Raw genomic sequence first — 18,934 nt, forward strand, 5'->3', positions numbered from 1 at the left:
CTGTAATTGAGTTTCTTGTATATTTTAGATATTAATCCCTTATCAGATACATGGTTTGCAAATATTTTTTCCCATTCCATAGGTTGCCTTTTTACTTTGTTGATGTTTCCTGTGCTGGGGAGAAGCTTTTTAGTTTAATGCAATTCTACTTGTTTTCGTTTTTGTTGCCATATCAAAAAAAATTGCCAAAACCAATATCAAAAAGACTTTTCCCTATGTTTTCTTCTAGGAGTTTTATGGTTTCAGGTTTTACATATAAGTCTTTAATCCATTTTAGGTTGATTTTTTTTGTATAGGGTGTGAGTAAAGGGTCCAATTTCATTTTTCTGCAAGTGGAAATAAAGTTCTCCCAAAATCATTTATTGGTTTTATTGTGTACTGTTTGCACTCTTGTCGAAGATCAATTGACCATAGGTGGGTGGGTTTATTTCTGGGCTCTCTATTCCATACCACTGATCTATGTGTCTGTTTTTGTGCCAATACCATGCTGTTTTGATTACTGTAGCTTTATAGTATAGCTTGAAATTAGGGAGTGTGATTCCTCCAGCTCTGTTCTTCTTTCTCAAGATTGTTTCCACTATTTGGGGTCTTTTGTGTTTCCATACAAATATTAGGATTTTTTTTTGAAGATTGTTCTTCCTATTTCTGTAAAAAAAAATACCATTGGGATTTTGATAGGGAATGCATTGACTTTTTACATCACTTTAGGTAGTATGAACATTTTAACAATTTTAATTCTAATCCATGAACACAGTATATTTTTCCATTTATCTATGTCTTCTTTAATTTCCTTCATGAGTGTTTTTACCATTTTCAGTGTGTGTGTATGTATGTATGTATATGTATGTATGTATGTGTGTATATATATATGTGTGTATATATATATACATGTCTGACTTTGGTTAAATTTATTCCTAAGTATTTAATTTTTTTGTTGTTGCTATTGTGAATAGGATTGTTTTCTTAATCTCTTTTTTGGATAGTTCATTGTTTGTATATAGAAACACAACTAATTATTGTATGTTGACCTTGTATTCTTCAGCTTTACTAAATGTGTTTGTTAGTTCTAAAAAGCTTTTTTGTTGAGTCTTTAGGGTTATCTGCATATATGATCATGTCATCTACAAACAGGTAAATTTTACTTCTGATTTGGATGCATTCTATTTCTTTTTCTTGTCTAACTTCTCTGGCTAAGACTTCCATTACTATGTTGAATAGGAGTGGCAAGGGTGGGAGTCTTTGCCTTGTATTGGATCTTAGAGGGAAAGCTTTCATTTCCCCTGATTATGAAGTTACTTGTGGATTTTTTATATATGACCTTCTTTGTGTTGAGGTAAGGTCCTTTTATACCTATTTTGTTGAGAGTTTTTATCATGCTTTTTCTGCATCAAGTAAGATGAACATGTGGTTTTTATCTTTCATTCCATTAATGTGGTATATCATAATGATTGATTGGCATATGTTGAAACATCATTATATCCCAGTGATAAATCCCACTTGTTCATGGTGTATAATCCTTTTAATATGCTGTTGAACTCAGTTTGCTAGTATTTTATTGAAGATTTTTGCCTCTCTGTTCATTGTGGTATCTTTGCCAGGCTTTTATTATCAGAGTGATGCTAGCCTCAAACAATGAGTTTGGAAGTATTCCCTCTTCTGAGTTTTGGAAGTGTTTAAGAAGGAATGGCATTAATCCTTCTTTAAATATTTGGTAGAATTCACCCATGAAGCCATCTGGTCCTGGGCTTTTCCTCCTAGTCCATCTTGCATATGTCACCCTTCATGTAATTTATAATGTATGCCAGTAGTTACTTCCCTTCTGGATATATCAAAAAGATGAATGAGTATTGTTTTTTAAGTTATTTTTCATTATTATCTTTCTGCATGGTGGGAGGTTGGCCTTATCTGTATACACACAAAAGCTATAAGCTTTGGAAATGTTGCTGCATTTAGAGAAGGGAAGATTTTGTGCAATTGGAATAATTTTAAATTAACTAATGGCTCACAAGATCCCTAAGATGCTGGAAACATTCTACTTTTATCCCTTTGGATAAAGACAGGAGTATAAACTTCAAAAAGGATGTTTATTAATACAAGATATATAATTGATTATGTATATGATATTGCACTAATCCCTCAAAGTATAACCCACCATTATAAGTATTTAAATGTTAACTCTCTCACAGTATTGTGTGTCTTTGAGTTGTTCTCAGCTGAAAAAAATTATTGAATGTTCATTTATTCTTTCCATAATTAATTCATTCATTCATTGAATGTTCATTCTTTGCCTATGTTATATTTTCTGTGTTTCTGTCCAGGTTGCCCTCTTCCTTTCATGAATTCCTAGGTCCCTCAAATTTCCTATCACAATGTTTATTCCTTGTACTTTATAGTTCAATCTTGGGCAATACATTTGAGATTCTCTGTAAAAATAGGAACTACAGCTTTTAATTCTTTGATTTCTCTCTACCACTTCCTGTAGGAAATAAACTGCTCTAAATATCCTCTAACTATCTTTCTTAGTAAACAAAGGCCCTAATTTTTAGCTGGTACATTGCTTCTAAGCTAAAATACTTCTTAGTATCTCTTGCAACTAGTTGTTACCATATAACTGCTAGCCAATAAGACATTTATGAAAAGGTTATACGTACTACCAGGAAGATTCCTTAAAAGGAAGGTTTTTTTTTTTTTAAACAGCCTTCCATTTGCTGTTTAGAATATCATTGTATGTCTCAAACTTTAACATCCATCTTGGACTATTTGGAGACCCTGTAAATGCAGCAAGAAGATATAAGACACTTGTTTCCCTAATAACGCCATTTACTATCTACCCGTTTACTTTTTTACTGTGATGGAAAATGTAACTTTAACTTTGCTGAAGGCAGTATTTTTAGAGTTTTTGCTTGGTTCTCAACCAAATTTAATTAAAACTAATTCAACCTAATAAATTGTTATGAACATATTATGGACCTAAATAAAAACACCCTGATCTTTTGACTTTCATCTTAGAGCTATTAACATAGGGCTTAATCCAAGGACTATATCTGTGTATAAGACAGATACTATTCATATAATAATACAATGCTAGAACTAAAAAAATACAAAAAGGTTTTCAACTTTATTAGTGATCAACAAGATGAGAATTAAAGCCACAATGCAATACTACTATACACTCAACAGAATGGCGAAAATGAACAAAACAGACATTACTAAGTATTGGTAGAGATGTGGAGGAAGTAACTCTCCAATATTGCTGTTAGAAGTGAAAATCAGTAAGGACACTTTGGAAAACTGCTGGCTTTGTCTACTAGAGCTGAATACATACATATATACATATGTATTCCACTCCTATTATGTACCCAGCCTAAATATCGAACAAGTGTACATATGTTCACAACAAGAATATTCACAGCAGCACAATTTGTAAAAACCTCTTAAAAATTGAAACTATCTCTCAATGGTAGAATGAATAAACAATGGTATACTCACACAATGGAATATTACACAGCAATGAAAATTACTGAACTATTGCTTCATGTAACAACATGGATGAATCTCACAAACATAATACTGATTGAAAGAAATTAGATCCAAGAGTACATGCTATATTGGCTCCATCTATATATGGTTCAAAAATAGGTGAAAGTAACAGAGTGTTTGACGTCAAGACAGTGACAAATCAGGATTCCAACTAAAGCATCTGGCTACAGAGCCATGTTCTTAATTATTATCCTACATTGTCTTTCTAGGAAAGAGAAAAAAATCCAATTCATTTTATAACTTAATAAAATATTCCTGATACCAAAACTAGACAAGAGAAGTCCAAGATAAGAACATTTTAGACTAATCTCACTTATGAACACAGATGTAACAGCCTTACACCAAATATTAGCTACTAGAATCTACTTTGTATTAAAAGAACCATACATCATAGTAGAGTAGGATTTATCTCAGGAATGCAACAACAGTTCACTGTTTAAAAAGCTTTGAATGTAAGTAATTACCTTTACTAACTTAATGGGAAAACAACCACATCATCATCTCAGGAAATGACAAACAGGCATTTGATAAAACTTAAACATTCATGATTAAAAACTCTCAGTAAACTAAAATTAGAAAATCCCTTAACTTAGTAAAGGAATTGAGGGTCTCTGCCACAAAATCATAACGAACTCATACTTAATGATGGGATGTCAGAAGTATCTCAATTAGAGTCAGAAAGACAATGATATTTGCCACCCAACTCTGCTATTCAATGTTTACAGGTCCATACTAATGAAATAAGAATACTCCTGGGAAAAAAGGATGGACACACACAAATACTGGAAAGAGTCAAACCTGTCATTTGCAGATGATATGATCATCTACCTAGAAAAATCCAACATAACCCAAGGACAAACTATTACTATTAAGAGTTCAGCAGTGTGGCTAGTGAGATCAACATAGAGTAATCCATAGCACTTCACAGCAAGAATAATCATCTAGAATTTATAACAGAAAAAGGAAAAATCCTATTTAGAACAAAAACTATGAATCTAATGAGAAATACTACAGTAGATATCTGTTGGTTTTGCTGCCACATATTCTCTCCTCCGAGAAATAGGACCTGTGAAAGTAAAATTACCAAAACCCACTTCTCCCTTAAGGTGAGGACCTAACCTTGGATTAGCTTTCTAGTTTGTTCCCCCTGAAAATCTGATGAAGATGGACTGTCAGCTGTGAGACAGGTGGGCCTGCTCTTGGTCAAATGCCCCAGGTGGTACCCTGTATCTGGTCTGGGAGGGCAGAGAGTCAACGTAAACACCTGCTAGAAGCCACAGCTCAGGGCTGCCTGCCGAGTGCACTGCATCTCTTGTTCCTGGGCCCTGGCCCTGGCTGGGACCAAGGCTATGCACAGGACAGAGTGGTCCCTAATTTGGGACATGGGCCTCTAAGCCACAGTGGCTCCTGCTCCCTCCCACCGCCACCCAGCATGCTCTCATTTCTTCATACCTGGGCTGTTCACTGGGGGCCAGAAAAGAGCCTAGACTGCTGTGAGTATGCTTGCTGATGCCAGCCTGCCGACAGACTAGGTTTCTTGTTCTGCATCCTGCAAACCCGAGTATATACAGGTGCCAGGATGGCCTATTTCAGTTTCATGAGTGTGAAACATCTACCTGATCCAGAAACCACTGCTGTTGATTGAGCAGAGTGAATGCTGCAACATGCCAACTGAAGAAAATGTCAATATATTTCTGAAGATTAAAATGAGATAAATGAAGGGAGGGACATATACCACATTCATGGATGGGAAGAGTGGAGTATAAATGCCCTACTAAGTCCAAAGCCTGGAACAGTTTGCATTTCTGAGTCTTTTCCTCTAAAACTTTCATGGTCTTATGTTTTCTATTTGGACCTATGCCTTTTAATTTTTATGTCTGGTATGAGGTTTAGACTGACATTTATTTTGTATATGGTAGTCTAACTGTTCTAAAACCATGTGTTGAAAATGCTATCCTTTATCCACTGAATAGCTTTTTCAGTTTTGTCAAAAATCAATTGGCCATCTTTGTGTGGGTCTATTTCTGAACTCTATTTCGTTCCATTAGTCTAGGTGTTTATCCCTTAACTACCACCACACTGTCTTGATTATTGTCATTTCATAATGTCTTAAAATTGGTTAGTATGATTCCTCCAACTTTATTCTTCCTTTTCAAAATTATTTAAGGTAGTCAAGTTTCTTTGCCTTTCTATATAAATTTTAGAATCAATTTGTCTATAGCTACAAAAAATCTTGCTGAAATTTTGATTGCTACTGCTCTAAATCTATAGATTAATTTGAGGAGAACTAAAATCTTTACTGTGTTGTCTTCCAATGAGTAAGTATGGTATATCTTTCCATTTAATTAGGTTTTCTCTGATTTCTTTCATCAACGTTCTGTGGTTTTCAGCATATAGATTTGATACTTTGATTAACTTACACCTAAGTGTTTCATTTTTTGTATTGTAAATAGTACAGTTAAAATTTTGTTTCCAATTTTATATAGAAATATGATTGCTTTTGTGTGTTGATATTGTATCCAGTGACATCACTTAACTCATTTATTACTTCTTGGGATTTCTTTATAGACTCCTGGGGATTTTCTATGCAGACAACCATGTCTTATGCACATAGGGATCAATTTGTTTTTTTTCAATCTATATGCCTTTTATTTCTTGCTTTATTACACCAAGACTTCCAGCACAAAGTTAAATAGAAGTGGGGAGAGGGAACTTTTCAGCACCACACTCTACTTCTAGGAGTATTATGAATGATACACCTTTTGATCTACAGGTGTGATTCTGTTCATTTTTTTAAACTGAGGTAAAAATCAGAAAACATAAAATTCACCAAGTTAACCATTTTAAAGTGTGTGATTCAGTGACTTGTTGTACATTTACAATGTTGCACACCCATTACCGTTATCTAATTTCATATTTTCATCACCCCAAAGCCTATGCCTATTAAGCAGTCACTCCATGTTATGGTGTGAATTGTGTCCCTTCAAATTCGTATGTTGAATCCCTAACCCCCAGTACCTCAAAATGTGACTGTATTTGGAGACAGGGCCTCTAAAGAGGTGATTAAGGTAAAATAAGGTCATTAAGGCTGGGCCCAAATCTAATCTGACTGGTGCCCTTATACGGAAGGGGAAATTTGGACATACAAAGTGGCACCAGGGATGTGCATTTACAGAGGAAAGGCCATGTGAGGACACAATAGGAAGGTAGCCACCTGCAAGCTAGGAAGAGGCCTCAGAAGAAACCAATCTGCCAGCACCTTGATCTCTGACTTCTAGCCTCCAGAACTGTGGGATAATAAATTTTTGTTGTTTAAGCCACCCAGTTGGTGGTATTTTTTATAGCAGCCATAGGAAAGTCAACATTCCCAATTTACCTCTCTCCTCCAATTTCTGTCTCTACAGATTTGCCTGTTCTGGACATTTCATACCATATGTGGCCTTTTGCATCAGACTTCTTTAACTTAGTATTCAGGGTTATAGCATTTGTCAGTACTTCATTTCCTTTTATGACTGAATATTCCACTGTATAGCTACACTACATTTTGTTTATCCATTTATCAGTTGATGGACATTTGGGTTGTTTCCACTTTTTGTCTGTTATAGACAATGCTGCTGTGAGCATTCAAGTATAATTTTTTGTTCAAGTGCCTGTTTTCAGTTGTCCTTGGTATATACCTAGGAGTGGAATTATGTATCAATTTTTGAGGAATCATCAAACTTTCTCACAGCATCTGAACCATTCTAGGTTCCCACCTGCAATGGGTCAAAGTTCCATTTCTCCACGTCCTCAGCAACACATTATTTTTCTTAAAAGAAAAATTATAGCGATCCTAGTGGGTGAGAAGCAGTATCTCACGATGATTTTTATTTGCCTTTCCCTAAAAACTAATGCTGTTGGGCAGTTGCCTTTGTGCTTAGGGGCCATGTCTATGCAAGTCCTTTGCCCATCTTTGAAAATTGAGGTGAAATTCACATAACATAAAATTAACCAATTTAAAGTGAACAGTTCAGTAGGATTTACTACATTTACATTGTTGTGGGACCACAACCCCATCTAGTTCTAAAACATTTTCATTACCCCAGAATAAAACTGCATATCCATTAAAGCAGCTGCTCCCAAGCCTTCCCTCTGATCAACCCATGCCACCACCAATCTGCTTTCTGTCTCTATTCTGGATATTTCATATAAATGAAATCATACAATATGCAGCCTTTTGTGTTTGGCTTCTTTCACTCAGCATGTTTTCAAGACTCCTCCACATTGTAGCATGTTTCAATACTTCATTCATTTTGGCGGGGGGGGGGGGTGGTGGTGATGTAGTTAGGTTTTTTTAATTCATTTTTAATGGAGGTCCTGGGGATTGAACCTAGGACCTCATACATGCTAGTCATGCACTCTACCACTGAGCTATACCCTCCCCGCTACTTCATTCATTTTTTATGAATGAGTAATAGTCCATTGAACAGATATACTAAATTTTGTTTATCCATTCATTAGTTGATAGACATTTGGGTTGTTTCCACCTTCTAGCTATTGTGAATAGTGCTGCTATGAATATTCACATATAAGTGTTTCAGTACCAAACTGTTTCCACAGCAGCCTCACCATTATACATTCCCTCCAGGAATGTCTAACAGTTCCAGTTTCTCTACATCTTTGCCAACAGTTGTTATTTTCCATTTTTTAAATTATGGTCAACTTAGTGAAGGTAAGGAATATCTTGTTATAGTTTTGATTTGCATTTTCCAAGTGACTAATGATATTGAGCATCTTTTTGTGTGCTTGTTGGCTATTTGTACATCTTTGGAGAAATGTCCATTCAAGTCCTTTGCTCATTTTTAAATTGAGTGTTTGTCATTTTGTTGCTGACTTGTAAGAGATCATTATATATTCTGAGTACTAGACCTATTCAGATAGAAGATTTGCAAATATTTTATCCTGTAGGTCATCGATTCACTTTCTTGATAATGTCCTCTGATGCACAAAAGACTTTAGTTGTTATACAATCCAATTTACCTGTTTTTGTTATTCATGCTTTTGGTGTCACATCTAAGATTCCATTACCAAATCCAATGTCATGAAGATTTATCCCTATGTTTTCTTCTAAGCATTTTATGGTTTTAGCTCTTTTATTTAGGTCATTAATGATCTATTTTGAGTTAATTTTTGTATACAGTGTATGTGGATAGCCAGTTGTCCCATCACCACTTGTTGAACAGACTCTTCTTCCCTCATTGAATGACATCAGCACTCTTCTTGAAAATCAATTGATCACAGATATGCAGGCTTACTTCTGGATTCTCAATTTTATTCCTTCGGTCTCTATGTCTCTACTTGTGCTAGGTCCACACTCTTTGGTTACTAAAGCTTTGTAGTAAGTTTTGAAAGCTGGAAATGTGATTCCTCTAACTGTGTTCTTTATATATATGTGTGTGTGTGTGTGTGTGTGTGTATAATTTTGGCTATTCAAGGCAACTTGCAATTTCATATGAATATTAGGATCATCTTTCCCATTTCTGTAAAACGGGGCATTGAAATTTCAATAAGGATTGTATTGAATCTGTTTATCTCTCTGGGAAGTACTGTCATCTGTGTCTTGCAATACATGAACATGAGATGTCTTTTAATTAGGTGTTCTTTAACTTTTTTCAGCAATATATTCTAGTTTTAACTTTTACAAGCCTTTCCCTTTCTTGGTTAAATTTTTTGCTAGATATTTTATTATTTTGGATGCTACTGTAAATGGATTTTTTAAATTTCCTTTTTAGATTGTTCATTGCTGGTGTGTAGAAATAAGATGATTTTTGTGCATTGATTTTGAACACTTCAACTTTGCTGAATTCATCTATTAACTCCAGTAGCTTTTTTCTACATATAGGATCATGTCATTTGCAAATACAGATAGTTTTACTTCTTACTTTCCAACTTGGATGCTTTTTCTTTTTTGCCTAATTGTTTAGGCTAGAACTACCAGTAAAATGTTGAATTAACAGTGGTGAAAGTGGGCATCCTTGTCTTATTCCTGATCTTAGGGAGAAAGCTTCCAGTCTTTCACCACTGACTAAAATGTTAGCTGTGGGTTTTCATAAAAGCCCATAAATGTTGAGGAACGTTCCCTAGAGTCCTTGTTTTCTGAGTGTTTTTATTATGAAAAGATGTTGGAATTTGTCAGATGTGTTTTGTGCATTGATTGAGATGATTGTATGGGTTTTCCCCCTTCATTCTATTAATGTGGAATATTAATTCATTCTCTTATGTTGAACTTCACTTGTATGCCAGGGATAAATGTCACTTGACCATGATGTATAAGCCTTTTAATGTGCTGTTGGATTCAGTTTGCTGGTATTTTGTTGAGGATTTTTGCATCTGTATTCATAAGGAATATTACTTTGTAATTTTGTGTGTGTGTGATATCTTTGTCTGGCTTTGGTATCAGATTAATGCTGGCCCCAAAGATGAGTTAGAAGTGTTCCCTTCTCTCCTGTTTTTTGAGACAGTTTGAGAAGGGTTGTGTTAATCCTTTAAATGTCTGGTCTTGGAGTTTTCTTTGTTGGGATTTTTTTGATCCAGTCTGTTTAATTTTCAGAGGTATTTTTAAGTTTTCTATTTGTTTTTGAGCCAGTTTTGGCAATCTGTGTGTTTCTAGGAGTTTGTCTATTTCATTTAGGTTATCTAATAATTGTTCAGTTTTACTTTATAATTCTTTATTTCTATAGTCATTAGTAATGTCCCAACTTTTACTTCAGATTTTAGTTACCTGGGCCTTCTCTCATCTTTTTCTTTGTCAATCTAGCTAGATATGTCAGTTTTGTTGATCTTTTCAAAAACTAACTTTTGATTTCTTTGATTCTATTGTTTTTCTATTCCCTATTTATTTTGTCTTGATTCTATTATTTTCTTCCTTCTGCTTCCTGCTTTGAATTTAGTCTGCACTTCTTTTTCTAGCTGCTTAAAGTGTAAACTTAGGTTACTAATTTGAGATATTTCTTTTTTAAAGTAGGCGTGTACAGGTATAGATTTCCCTCTGAGCACTGCTTTTGCTGAATCCCATAAACCTTGTATTTTCATTGCAATTAGTCTCAAAGTATTTTCTAATTTCTCCTGTGATTTCTTCTGTCTCCCACTGGTTGTTTAAGAGTGTGTTCTTTAATTTCCACATATTTGTGAATGCTCCAGACTGCTTTCTGTAACTGGTTTCATATTCCATTCCATTTTTTGCAGAAGATGTTTTGTACGATTTCAGTCTTCAAACATTTATTGAGACTTGTTTTGTGAACTAACATGTGGTTTATCGTGGAGAATGTTTTATGTGCACTTAAGAATGTGTATTCAGCTGCTGTTGGGTGAAGTCTGCATGTGTCTGTTAGGTGTAGTTTATAGTGTTGTTCAAGTATTCTATCTGTTTATTTCTTCTAATTGCTCTATCCTTTATTGAAACTGGGGTACTGAAGTCTCCCACTAGTATTGTTGAGCTGCCTACTTCTCCCTTCAATTCTGTCCACTTCTGTGATATATTTTGGGGTCCTTTTGTTAGGTATATGTATTGTTTATAACTGTTATATCTTCTTGTTGGATTGACACTTTTATCATCATACAATGTCCTCCTTTTTCTCTTATAACAATTTTTGTCTTAAAGTCTATTTTTTTTCTGATATTAGTAAAGCCACTCCAGCTCTCTTTGATAACTATTTGCATGCAATATCTTTTTCCATTCTTTTACCTTCAACCTACTTTTGTCTTTGAATCTAAAGTGAGTCTTTTGTAGATGGGTTTTTTTTTTCTTTTATTCATTCTGCCAATCACTGCCTTTCAACTGGAGAGTTTACTTATGTTTATATTTCATATAATTACTGATAAGGAAAGACTTCTGCCATTTTGCTATTAGTTTCCTATATGTCTTATGTTATTTTTTGTTCCTCAATTCCTCCATTACTGCCTTTTGTATTAGAAAGGCATTTTCTAGTACACTATTTTGCTTTCTCTCTCTCTCCCTCTTTCTTTTACTATATATCCCTATTTTATTAATGGTTTTCCCTGGAAATTATAATTAAAATCTTAATTTATAACAGTTTAGTTGAAATCAATACTTAGTGTCAATCAAATACACAATGTTCCTAAGTAGCCACTCCCATCCTTTTATGTTATTATTACCCATTATATCTTTATAAAGTGTCTATCAACTTAGATTTGTAACTGTTGCTTTATGTAGTTGTCTTTTAAATCATATAGGAGAAAAAAAGAGGAGTTACAACTGAAAATACATTAATACTGACTTTTATATTTAATTATGTAGTTATCTTTCTGGTGTTATTTCTTGGTGTGGATTCAAGTTACCATCTAGTGTCCTTTTATTTCAGCCTGAAGGATTCCCTGCAGCATTTCTTGTAGGACAGGTCTACTAGTGAAAACACTCTCTCAGTTGCTGTTTACCTGGGAATGTCTTAATTTCTCCTTCATTTTTAAAAGATAGTTTTGCCAGATACAGAATTCTTGCTTGGTACTTTGTGTCTTAATCAGCACTTGAATATGTCAGCCCATTGCCTTTTGGCCTCCCTGGTTTTTGATGATAAATTGCCCCTCAATCTTATTGAAAATCCCTTGTATGTAATGAGTCACTTGTCTCTTATTGCTTTCAAGATTGTCTTTGGCTTCTGACACTGATTATAATGTCTTGATGTTGGTCTTCTTGAGTTTATCCTGTTTGGAGCTGAGATTCTTGACATGTATGGGTTCATGCGTTTCATCAAATTTCGGAAGTTTTTGACCATTATTTCTTTGTATACATTTTCTGCTCCTTTCACTCTTTCATCTTCTACTGGGAGTCCAATTATGAGTATATTGATAATGTTTAAGATGTCCCATAGGTCTCAGGCTCTGTTCATTTTTCTTCATTCTTTTTTCTTTCTGCTCCTCTGACTGGGTAATCTCAGTCCACCTATCTTGAAGTTTGGTGATTCTTTCTTTTATCTCCTCAAACCTGCTGTTGAACCTCTCTAGTGAATTTTTCACTTCCCTTACTGTACTTCTCAGTTCCTGAATTACTATTTGGTTCCCTTTTATAATTTCTCTTTATTGATATTCTCTATTAGATATTTTCTGTCATTCTCATGGTTTAGTTAGTGCTTTGTATATCATTTCCTTTAGGTTTCTGAGAATATTTTAAACAGTTGATTGACATTCTTTGTCTATAAGCCCCGTGTCTTGGCTTCCTCCAGGAATGTTTTCATTAAATTTCTTTTTCCTGCTTATGGCCCATAATTTTTCTTTGAATGCCAGGTTTTTGTTGCAGTTAAAAACTGGACATTTTGAATATTATAATGTGGTAACCATGGAAATCATGTTTTACCCCCTCTCTAGAGTTTGTTGTTGCTGCTTATTTTATTTTGTCTGTGTGTTTAGTGACTTTACTGAACTAATTTTTTATAGTCTATACTCTGTAACACGTGGCCACCGAGGTCTGTCCTCTTAGCTTAGTGGCAATCTAGTTAATTGACAGAGATTTGCTTAAATGCTGAGATTCTTGTGTTTTTTTCCTTAAGTATTTTCCCAGTTGCTATAAAATATTGACTAGTTTCTAGAGTTCCAATAAAGTTGATTGTGACAGTTTTTGCCAGATTATTCACTGCTTTTGTGGAGGACTTTTAAAGTTTCCTGAGTCTTATTTATAGTCTATGGAAAATATTGTTGTTTTTGTTTTAGCAGGCAATTTACCTAGTTAACGTCAGGCTGAAATTTCTACAGTGGGCTGTGGTTACAATGTCAGTTTAAGATCTTTCCTGCATGTGTGCCACCCAGACCTATGTGGTGGTCTGATGGGATACAAAAGAAAATAAGAGCAGAGAATGTCCCAGAGCTGAAATACCAGTTCTGTCTGATTGAAAGCAACCAGCAGTTTGACTCATAGAATATCCACACTCTAGATCTATCATAGAAAATTTCACAACATCAAAAATAGAGAAATTCCTAAAAGCTGGCAGAAAGAAAGAAAAAAGTCCCCTACAAAACAGCAAGAATTAGACTGGTAAAAGATTTTTCATCAGTATCACTGGATGTTTTAAAAACAATGATACAATGCCTTTAAAGTTCTGACAGGGAAAATGTTGATTTGGAACTCTTTATCCACTAGGGTTATTAATGAAGAATAAAATATTTTTAGGCAAGCACAGACCCAGAATGTTTAATGTAAATGCACACCTTTCTTAGGAAGTTACTAGAGGGCCTTTAACAGCAAAATGACAGAAAAATGACATGCAATCCAGACAACGATGGATCCAACCCAGGAGAATAATAAAGGAAAGTCCCAGGATGTCAGCTGAGACCTGAGTAGTGTAGGAAGATGGAAGGCTTTAGGGAGTGATCCTAGGAAAAGAAAGGACCCCCAAGATTTGTATATTACTCCTAAGAATTTGGAACTCAGGGAGGTGATGATAAAGGCAGAAAACTAAGGGAGAAAAAAACCACTCAAAAACCCATGAAAAAGCAAGAAGCTATACAAGAAAGGAAATGGAACCATAGTATACTACTTTACCCTGCTCAGTTGTATATGGAATAATATTTACAAAATTGTAACAGTATAAACACTTTTCTATTCTTAGAATCAACTAGTAGACAAAGCACAGAAAATGCAATTGTGGTTATGACACAGAAACAGATTATGACACAGAAACAGATTTTTGCAGCTGTGAAAATATAGAGGTTAATGGTAAAACTGCAAGTAACAGTAGGAAGCCAAAAGATACTGTCTGTTGTTTGTTGTTGACAAAGAAGGGGCAAATTCCATTTTAAAGACCAGAAAACTAACAACAAAAGAACAAAAAGTAGTAATATAACTAAACCGGGGAGAATGGAGATGGGGCAGTGTAAGTGACCTAACTCATTTGTGAGAGCAAGATAACATAAGAAGAAGAAATAATATCTAACCTTAGTAAATCAAGAAAGAATATCCAAACTATATTGCTTAGAGATATCAGAGTAAACTTCAGAAGAACTAAAAACAAAATTAGGAGAAAGGGGTTCCTCCTGAGTAGTGAGACTATATGTCATAAATTTTCATGTACCATTTGATATTTTTATGCATGTGCATCTATTAGTTTGATGAAATTTTGTAAAAATTAAGACTTTTGTATAGTTCAACATTCCAGAGCTATGTAAAGATACAATTAAGTCTCCACATACTCTGCTCCCTCATTCCCACCTCCTCTCTGCTAAGATGACCAATGTGTTTCCTTTCACATACTGTGTGTATTTACAAGCATCCTATACATACTATTCTTGTACCTTGCCTTTTTTATGTAACAATATGTCTTGGAGATATTTATGTATTAGTACTGAGCTTCTTCATATTTTTAATGGCTGCATATGATTCCATTATTTAGATGCATCATAATTTATTTAGTCAGTTCTGTACTGACAGGCATCTGTTATTTTCCCTAATTCTTTGCCATTTCAAACAATACTATCATAATAAATTGACAAATATTTTAAGAAAAAAATTTAAGGCATTCTTTGCTTCTGTCTCTCAATTAGATAATGAACTTGGCTTACATATCTGCATCCTTAGCATACAGAAGCTATGGAATATGTTAATTTAGGTTGAATTGAATTTAAATGTGGAAACTAACCTATGCAAATATTTAAATAAGATACTGTAATTCTAAAATCAATTTTATGGCACAGCAAAGACAAGAGTATTATGGCTAGAAATTCATAATACTCTGCATACTCAGTCTTTGCTTTACAATTAAACAGAGAAAGGAAAAGTAACACTGCAGCTCAGTAAAGGAAAACTGGGACAGGGCTATGGTCAGGTAATTGCAATGAACAGACTGCTCACATGATCCTAGCTTTCTAGATAACCAATATTCAAGATGCTGAAGAGCTTCTAACTTCTCACAGAGATGTTAATGGGTATACGTAGACTACAGAATCCTTAGTATCTTACTAATGAGAGAAAGAAAATGGAACAAATCAATCGATTTCCTGGACTGGAAATTAACCCACCAATACATACATACTTACTCTGAGCTCTTTTGGGCCTGTATGGATTGAAAGCAAGTGTAGAGTACCCGTCCAGTCTACAAAATTAAAAAAAAAAAAAGAAAGAAACAAAGAAACAAAGAGAATAAGGTCACACAGAGGATTAATACTGAAAAAGGTATAGCAATTTAGTAGACTCTAACCTAAAACTCAAAGGCCCCTCTGGGAATGGAAGTTTAAAAGAGATTCCAAAGATGGAACATGGCATAAACGAAGTCTGTGTAAGAAAGATCAAATACTCAGTCAACATCTGTTCACATGACAGCAGAGAACTGCTCACAGACTCAAGAACCAAGAAACTAAGAACCAGACCATTCACATTGCTTTGTTGGACACTGACAAAGTCCTTCAAAAACTATTTATAATGACAATAAATAAATTTATGATGACAAAGCCAAAGCATTTCAAATGAAGTATGAAGTTCGAGATACTGAACTTTAATGTTTCCAGAAAAGACTGATTTTGTGAACAATACTTATTATTAACATAGATTTTTGAGAATATAGCTAACATACTAAACAACAGGACACACTTGCTAAGTCATCAAAATTCACCCTCATTGTAAGATGACCAAATGAGTTATCATCCAAACCAGGACACTTCCAAAATGGAAAGGTGCTAATTGAATGGGAGCCTGGGACTGACAGAGGCAAGCTGGGATACGTGGCCAGGTTCTTCCTCACTCTCCTGGAGCCACACTGACTTCCCTGATGTCCCCCAGACATGCCACACTCACCTCACGGTCTTTTCACTGGCTATTCCTCTACCTGGAGTGCTCTCCCCCAAGAAATCCACAAGACTTGCTCTCTCACTTTCTTCAGGTCCTGACTCAATCACACTTCTTATTGAAACCTTCCCTGACCACCCTATTAAAACTGCAGAAACATTTTCTCTATTCTGTGTGTATGTGTGTGTTTATACACACAGGCACATATGTGCATGCGCACACACACACTCACACACGCAATACCTTTGTGTTTTTATCTTCTATGAAACAGGAAAATATAAGTCCTACAAAGCCTTGATCCATCATCTGGTACATGGCTTGCGTGCGGACATCTGCAAATAACAAAAATTAAAATCTGCTGTCAATAAACTATATCTCCCAGACATGAAGATTTAAAGATAGTAATAGCATACAATCCTCCCAGGATTCAGATTCTAAAGGCAGAACAGGGATATATTCTAAGGACAATATGATTGTCAAAGAATAAACATTTTGGTAGGTTAGGGAAACACCATGGGAGACTGCAATTAGATAAGAAAACATTAATAACTCTAGGCTGCCTAGCAGCCCACGACTAACCGTGCTATGAAATGTACATAAATGGAAAACTTCAGTTAGTCCAAAAAATCCTGATAATTTCTTCCAGGAGAACTGTGAAAGAAAGGAAGGCATTGGAAGGAGTCAAAAAGATTTCTTGGAATAAGCCTTTTGGTGGACAGCTTCTAGGGAAGTGGGTATGTTAGACCTGATACTAAAGAATGGAAGTGTGGAACTATCACAGAGCAAACGCTTATTGAGGAAACCATCAAACAGAAATGACCGCAACAGAATTAAACTCAATGTTCCAGGGAATAGAAACAAAACATCACAATATGGTTATGCAATTTTTGAAAAGGAAGTAATAACAATATTTGAAAGGATTAGTTAAAAGATTCCCAAAATCTGAACAGAGGCAAAGTTTAAAGATCTGAATTCTTCAGACCACTGTTTATGGATACAAAAGATCGGGTATTACAACCAAACAGTGCAGAGCATGGTCTGGTCTGCTGACTTATGCCCACTTAGTTTGGCAGTATGTTCTTAAATATACTTAGCATTTATACCTTTTGACCTGGAATGGGACTTCTCCCCAATATCTTCCTAAGAGTTAAGACCAAACAGTACCCAGCAAAGAATATGAAGGAAACACTGTCTGAAACTTGGTGAAAATACACAGCATTGTATAAGTGGTCTCTGTACCGTGGTAAAAATTTTAATACCTCTAAGCCTATTTCCCGATCAGTTAAATACGGATAAACATCACCCCTACTTTGACAGGGCTTTGTCTGTATTTTAAAAATTGCAAGATCTTTTAGCACAATGCCTAGTACATCAAAGGTAGTTCAGAAGCAGTCATTACATTTCGTTTCACCCACAACCACTGATGAAGAATTAATAATCTGAGTCTGAAAAGGATTACTGTCCATACTGTGCCAGCCAAAGTGCTTTTGTCAAGATCTATTTTTGGTCCTCAATTTACCTGATCGCTCCCTCCTTGAAACACTGTCTTCACTTGGCCTCACATTCCCACTCTTCTCACCTCTGTCCTCTTAACTTCCTGGCTCTTCTTTTCCAGTCTCTTTTGCTGGATCCTTCCTATCTGCCCAAGGCTCAGTCTTCAGTCACCATGTCTTCTCTCTCTACACTCACTCCCTGCGGGATTTCATCAAAACTCATCTCTACACTGGCCACTCCCAACTCCCACCCAAGAAACTCTAGTCCCAGTCCTCCACCCAAACTCCAGATGCACATCTGTAGTTGTGTGCCTGGTACTCTGACTGGTTGTCTTAATACTGTGCTACTCAGAGTGGCAGGTCCGTGAACTATTTGTTACCTATTCACAAGGAGAGAAGAGCTTGAGCTGGAATGGAAATTAATGTTCCGTTTCCTTCATTGAGAAAGTCTTCTTAAGGAAAATGTAAGCTGAACTAAACAATATGCTAAGTTGACATGAATAATTTATGTTTGGTGTAAGCTCCTTGTGTAACTGGTCATGGACCAAGGCCAGTGCAGGTGAGCATCACTTGCCTGCCAGACATTTGAAACTCAGTATGTCCAAAACTAAACACCTGACTTCCTCCACAAAATCTGCCACTCCAAGACCACCCCCCTTCTCAATCAGAAGCAACTCCATCCGTCCAGGTGTTCAAGCCAAAACACTTGAGCACATTTTTTACTCCTTTTTTCTCATATCCTGTACCCAATTCAGCAGCAAATTCTGTTAGCTCTACCTTCAAACCATAACCAGAATTTGATCCCTTTTTACCACCTCCTCCTCAACTACTACCGTGATCCAACAAAGCCACTCTACAGTGGCCCTCAAGGGCCTTCGGATCTTCTGCTGCCCCTATTACCTCCCTGTCCTCACTTCCTATCACTCTCCCTCCTCCTCACTCAGCTCCAGCCATACAGGCTTTTCCTCATACAGTCCAGCCACGCTCCTCAGGACTGCTGCATAGATTCTTCCTCTCTGTCTGGAACGCTCTTCCAAAGATATCTGCATGGCCAATTCTCTCAGTTCCTTCAGGTTTTTGCTTAACTGTTACCTTCTCCCTGCGGCCTAATCACATTAGTTAAAATGTAAACCCC

At 35.6% G+C, this 18,934-nt stretch overlaps 1 protein-coding gene across 1 annotated transcript in view; it reads right to left on the reverse strand.

Annotated features, from left to right (window-relative positions):
• The window catches only part of BRCC3 (BRCA1/BRCA2-containing complex subunit 3), a 54,232-nt gene that overhangs the window by 20,680 nt on the left and 14,618 nt on the right, over nucleotides 1-18,934 (reverse strand). The window contains exons 6-7 of the mRNA XM_010989262.3: nucleotides 16,550-16,638; nucleotides 15,562-15,617 (exon numbers count right to left, since the gene is read on the reverse strand). Coding sequence (XP_010987564.1) covers nucleotides 15,562-15,617; nucleotides 16,550-16,638 — 145 coding nt within the window. The remainder of the gene's footprint in view (nucleotides 1-15,561; nucleotides 15,618-16,549; nucleotides 16,639-18,934) is intronic.

Source organism: Camelus dromedarius, chromosome X, assembly GCF_036321535.1.
Source record: "Camelus dromedarius isolate mCamDro1 chromosome X, mCamDro1.pat, whole genome shotgun sequence".
NCBI classification, from domain to species: domain Eukaryota; kingdom Metazoa; phylum Chordata; class Mammalia; order Artiodactyla; family Camelidae; genus Camelus; species Camelus dromedarius.